The sequence below is a fragment of the Empidonax traillii genome, unplaced genomic scaffold (assembly GCF_003031625.1).
Source record: "Empidonax traillii isolate 1590-97213 ecotype Southwest subspecies unplaced genomic scaffold, ASM303162v1 scaffold14:size4059594, whole genome shotgun sequence".
In the NCBI taxonomy this organism is placed as follows: domain Eukaryota; kingdom Metazoa; phylum Chordata; class Aves; order Passeriformes; family Tyrannidae; genus Empidonax; species Empidonax traillii.
Genome location: NW_020955207.1, coordinates 1,775,533 through 1,781,466, shown reverse-complemented (window position 1 = coordinate 1,781,466; position 5,934 = coordinate 1,775,533). Strand labels below are relative to the sequence as shown.

The window sequence follows — 5,934 nt, the reverse complement described above, 5'->3', positions numbered from 1 at the left end:
GTCTGCAGTTTAGAGACACTTACATTTGACTTGTGAAAATTCTCAAACCTATACCTCCACAAAGGAATCCTCACAGCTGCAATGCCTTTAAGAGTTGTTTATACATAAAAACAGCCACACTGTACTCTGCACCAGTTGTGCTTTCTGTGTGTATAAATGAACTTCACCTTTATTTTCTGTTAATTTTTGGGCCTGCTGAGATGCAAGCATGCATCTGAAAAATGATAACTCTGTTCTGAACTGGTGTGGTCACAGACCTGCAGTGATAGTGTGTGAGCATTAGCAGTCACCATTGTTTGGCTTTCAAGACCCTCCTTTGGTCATCATGACATCCACAAAACAATTTCTCCTTTTAGTCCTCATTATCTTATAATTTGCAAGTAACACAGAGTGAAGCTAGATTGCTAATTAGGTGCCAAGACTAATTTTCTTACTTTAAAAGGGCAGCTTTGAACTCTGCCTAGAGTAAAAGAAACAGGGGAGAAACAGCGCAGGAAATGGTGACGCTTCCTCAGACCCCTGCAACTCCCCATCTTCTCCCTCCTCATTTCCCTCTCTGCTTGCCTGCAGCTCAGCTCCTTGTGCCACGTCAGCTACAGAGTGACAAGATAAGGTGATGGGGGAAAAATTGCAGATTGAGCAGAGAGGAGGTGCTTTGGGGCAGGGTGAAGGACAGGGGAGGCTGTTGGAGCCGTTGGGGGGTGACAGTTGGGCAGCTGTGGGAGCGTCCCCAGGTGAGTGGCTGCTCCAGGACAGGGACACGGTGGGCAGAAGGCTGAGGCTGCCTGTCTGCTCCTGGGTGGGCACCCACACCAGGGGCGGGTTGCACCCAAGCCGCTGTGAGATGGTGTGCTTGTCATGGAGAGTGTGTGCCAAACCACTGGGTGCACGAGCATCTGGTTGCTTTTCCTGGTTACAGCATCCTGAATAGACCATTGTCGCCCCTGAACTGGGGGTGTGTGTGTGTGTGTGTGTGTGTGTGTGTGTTTGTGCATTTTCTCACTTGTATACATTTCTCTATGTGTGTGTGCAAGCAGGAAGGGGTGTTACACCTGCATGAGTGAGGGTTCACCCAGGCCAGCTCATGGAGAGGGCCTGCACAGAGGAGTGTCCACCTGCATAGTGGAGATGTGTGCTGGCACATTTGGGTGCCTGCAGAAGGATGAGTCCTTGCATGCACTTGTGAGAGCATACAGGCATGCATGTGTACGCAAGCTGCAGGGTACCTCAGTGAATGTTTTCCGTCCATATTTTTTTGTATTTAACCCAGTTTCATAGAATTCAAGGGTAGCAAGCATATGGTTTATCAGACTGCTATCTAGGATCCACTGTCATACACAAGAACTTATGCACAGGGAACTATACGTCTGTGTGCATGTACCTACGCACAGGTGCACGTTAGAATGTCACAAGCTCTTGAGTATCTTCATACACACATCTTCAATGTATATATGTCAGTGAGGGTTTGTGCTAAGATATAGAATGTCGGTCATCGAAGACTTGCATATTTGAACGTCAGTTTGACACAGTATCTGGGTGTGCACCCAGGTCTACTTTTATATCTGAGTAGTTCAAGGAAGCAGTTTTGGTTGTAAAACGTGTAGTAAGAGGTGTAGCATTTGCACATCCATGATAGCAAAATGCCTTGTATCAAGGCTAGAGAAGCATCTTGTCCATATCATAGATAATGGAGAAAACATGTTGGCCTGTTCAGGTTTTATCAGTATAATACTGACTGCGTTACTGAGAGAACGTTACGTGAAAATTATATTTAAAAGTGTAGATGTCATGTGTAGCTTCACATGTCCATCTCACACAGCCACTATTCCAGATTAACATGTATATCTCTGTATTTGCATACAGCAGCGTCTGTTCTGCAGTGCTTCTGTTTGCCCTCTGAGCCTGTATGACTGCATATTTTTAGTTGGGGAGCATGTGTAAGACCATTGGGATGTGTGACCCTTATCATATGTGTGGGTTATGTTTTGCAGATCTGACCTTGCAACACTTTGTCATTGCTCAGTGATAGAAGGTAACAATGAAAGACATGCTCTTTTGCTGAAGATTTCCTACTAATATGCCATGTTTTCATCTGTCAGCTTTGTCTAGATTCAATAGTAGTATCATCTCCTCAGTGTCTTTAAAAGACAGAAATTAATGCCACGTTCTGTCTCACTACCTGGTTTAAGAGATTTGAAGAAAGCCTGCATTTAAAATTTTATTTCTTCACAATATTTTTAGATTAGGGTTTAGATAAGAGCTCTCACACTGACCACTATGCCTCAGTCTGTGATCCGAAGGGAGCAACTTTGGTGGGAATATTGGGATAGTTCAAACTCTGGACATATTTGCTTGTTGACTTGTCAGATAACAATGCCAGCAGAGGTCACACTCATGGTGGCACTTTCATTATACCCAAGACGAAGACCTCCATCTTAACCAAAAACTTTGGAAACTCAGGCTCCTGATGCAGTGATAACATTTACTGGTCAGTCAGGATTCATTTGGAAACTGAAGTCAAACTTAATCCATATATGTCTCTTAACTGAAATCATTGTTCTGCCCAGTTTACAGTTAATTATATTTTTTTTTTTAAAAAAAGGACATTATTTATTAATGACAAAATAATGAATGTATCAGAATTTATTTTGGGAGATTAGTTATGGGGCACAAGTATGTCATTGTTTTTTATGTATCCCAGCAGACAGGAAGGTCGATTTGATGTTATTAGAGTGGAAGTTCTTTAATCAATACTTTTCTGAAATGGTCCAGTGTTACAGTAGCTGTCATCCCATCAAGGTCCCTGTAGCTATTCTAAAGAATTATAAACTTGAAAATTGTTGAGGCCAAAAGTTTTGAACACCCTAGGAAATTAAGAAAGTAAATTTTGTTCTGTTTTCTGTACTGTATGGGCTTTCCAAACTAGTTGTATATTGCTCCACAGAATTCCCACATGGGGTATTAACTGCCATTGTTGTAGGTGCTTCAGCTGAGTTAATTTTAAGGGAATCAGAAGGCAGTGGTGTTCTGAAAACCATATAAATCAGTTCTGCATGTCACACAGATTTGTAAAAAACTGTTAAATGTGCTTTGTATTTTAATATGTTTCCTATAATCACAGGGAAATGGCAAGCAAGAAGAAAGAAGTCCCACTCCAGGTATAAATCTTAAGTACTTGAACTATTTGAGAGAGGAAGAGATGTTTTTTCTCTATTTTAAGATGCTAAAATGTCGGTTGATTTTATTTCAGATCATAATAACCAGTCAAGACCAGTGGGATGAAATGCTGCAGACAAATGGTATAGTAGGTACTAATAGTTGCTATTTTCTGTTTAATGTCTCATGGAAATATGTACGGTTTTTCATACTTCTATATAATCTTTAATAGATAATCATAACAAACCTAGATGGCTAGTGCCATATTATCTTTTAAAGAAAGGCTATATGAATACATATTTATAAATGTATATCAAAGAATCATTTCCAATATGATATTGTCTATGGTAGGGGGCTGGACACTTCCGTGGAAGTTTTCCCCTAAAGTTTTGCACAGACTAAATTTATACCGCAGCATTCTTGAGAGTGCATGTTCTCTTATGTGTATCGTTTCCAGTTTTCAGTTAAGTTAGTCCAAAAACAATATCTTCTAGATCTCCTAGGAATTGCCTTTGGGTAGAAGGAACAAATATGTAATGGGATCATATCTACAGAGGGTTAATAATTGGAAAGAAATGATCTGCACAGGTCAGGGAGGTAAAACTCTTGTAGAAAAAAGACTAGGTAAGACTGAAAAGCAAGAGTGAGAAAATAAAAAGAGCAAGTAAAAGGAAAAGGAATATGAGAGAAAAGAAGTTCAAATTAATAATCTCAAATAGTCTCAAAAATAAGTTTTTCCATGTCAAAACTGATTGAAATAAGAGGAAACCCTAATGTATCCACTGAATACATTGACTTATTTATGATTGAATAATAATTCACGATTATTCACATGGGCTAGAAGAGGACTGAAAGATACATGAGAATGCCTTCCCAGTTCTGTTCCAACCCCAACATAAATGTGTCTCATTTTGTAAGTTCATTTTGTAAGTCAGCTGTTTGTACTTCCAAACTATTACATTTCAGTAATAGATGTGTATCAAGCTTGGTGTGGTCCTTGCAAAGCTGTGCTGAATGTACTGAGAAAACTGAAGAATGATTTTAGTGAAGACAATGTGCTATACTTTGCCGTGGTAAGGACATAGATTCTGTGCGGGACTTTATTAACATTTTATTTTGAATATATCTTCTTATCTGCATATACAGAGCTTTCATTTCACTGTCCTTATGCTGAGTTGTCATAATTTTGGCCTGCTTGCCTCTTCTTCTGCATATCCTCTCATATGACTTTGTTTAGAAGTAGATTAAAAATTGGAATAAATATGTAAGAATCTATAATAAAAATGGGGCTGATATCCCAAAACTTTTGTTTTTCTTGATGAGATTTCTTTGATGAGATTGCAGAAATATTCAAAAGCCAGTCTATATGATTTTTAGTTTTAAGTCTCTACATTATGGACTATCACATTTAAAATTTGTGCGTTTCTGAAAAACTGCATTTTTTATGTTAAATATTCCCTTGCATTTCATTTTTAAGAGAACAAAAAAGGGGAAAATTAAAAATTTTACTACTGTAGTAGTAAAAATACCTGTTTACACTAGTAGTATATATATACTTCTTTTATACATGTTATTATAACCTATAGGAGAAAATACTATCAAGAGAAGATACTATTTCATGTTTGATTGCTGTAATACATTGGGAGGACAATCCCATGTTGCCAAAACAGTTCTTTCTTCATCACCATAAGGACTGTTACTTGTACTTAGGACTGCAGTTTGAGTTTGTAACACTTAAGTATGTAGGAACGTGGGGTTTTTTACAGGAAAAAAAGGTTTACATCTATCTATCTATATGTATATATACATATACATAAGCATATACACTTTTGAAAGCAAATAATCTTTTTTGTCTAATTTCAGGCAGAGGCTGACAGCATTGAAACTCTGAAACCATTTAGAAATAACTGTGAACCTGTGTTTCTTTTTTGTGTTGTAAGTACATCACATCAGTTTCTTTTAATGTGCTGCCTACTTTTGCCTTAAGTTTTCTAGATTTTAAAATAGATGTGAAGCAGTATAAATTCACTCTTTAAATTTTACAGTGTGTAGAACGGTATCATCAGATGTTGTTTACTTGAGCTGTCTCCTATTCCTAAATCTGGTGGCTCTTGAGCACATTTTTGATGTGGCTGTTGCAAATACAGCCACAGAAGAGCTATGTTTTGGTAGTTACGTAGTGAGAAATCCATGTAAGTTTTCCAGGTTTGCCTCACATAAAGTGCCTACTTGTGGTTACACTGGCAATTATTATTTTATGCACATTTTCCATCAGGTATATAGAGTTTAAAATTCCTGTTGCTATAAGATTTTTAAGATAACAAATAAAAACATGTTTGCCACACTTCAAGAACTGTAGCAATTAATCATATATTTATTATTTCTCACTGATGGACACAGAGAGACTGTTCTCCTAGGACACCACCATGGAACACTGCCCACTTAGGAAGTGGTGGGTTTTTTTCACTTGAGGGTGCCAGGATTTGAATCCCCATAACTAGGGACCACAAACAAGGACACTTTCAGGTTTGAATCTGAATGCTGACTAGAGAAGTTAGTAGTATCTTTGGTCAGCATTAGTTAGCTTTGTTATGGTGCACCTAAACATGGTAAAACATGCCCTGCAATAAAATGCAATGCAAAAATAAAAAAAAAAAAAAAAAAAAAAAAAAAAAAAAAAAAAAAAAAAAAAAAAAAAAAAAAAAAAAAAAAAAAAAAAAAAAAAAAAAAAAAAAAAAAAAAAAAAAAAAAAAAAAAAAAAAAAAAAAAAAAAAAAAA

At 37.3% G+C, this 5,934-nt stretch overlaps 1 protein-coding gene across 5 annotated transcripts in view; it reads left to right on the top strand.

Annotated features, from left to right (window-relative positions):
• Positions 1-710: 710 nt before the first annotated feature.
• The window catches only part of NME8 (NME/NM23 family member 8), a 20,984-nt gene continuing 15,760 nt past the window's right edge, over positions 711-5,934 (top strand). For 3 of the 5 annotated variants that reach the window (XM_027891943.1, XM_027891957.1, XM_027891924.1), the window contains exons 1-6: positions 711-734; positions 1,992-2,032; positions 3,122-3,158; positions 3,251-3,308; positions 4,123-4,229; positions 5,020-5,091. In XM_027891943.1, the coding sequence (XP_027747744.1) occupies positions 3,126-3,158; positions 3,251-3,308; positions 4,123-4,229; positions 5,020-5,091 (270 nt within the window). In that variant the 5' untranslated portion in view covers positions 711-734; positions 1,992-2,032; positions 3,122-3,125. Of the gene's footprint in view, positions 735-762; positions 819-1,991; positions 2,033-3,121; positions 3,159-3,250; positions 3,309-4,122; positions 4,230-5,019; positions 5,092-5,934 lie in introns of those variants that run through there. The other 2 variants (XM_027891950.1, XM_027891934.1) reach the window with 2 other exon arrangements.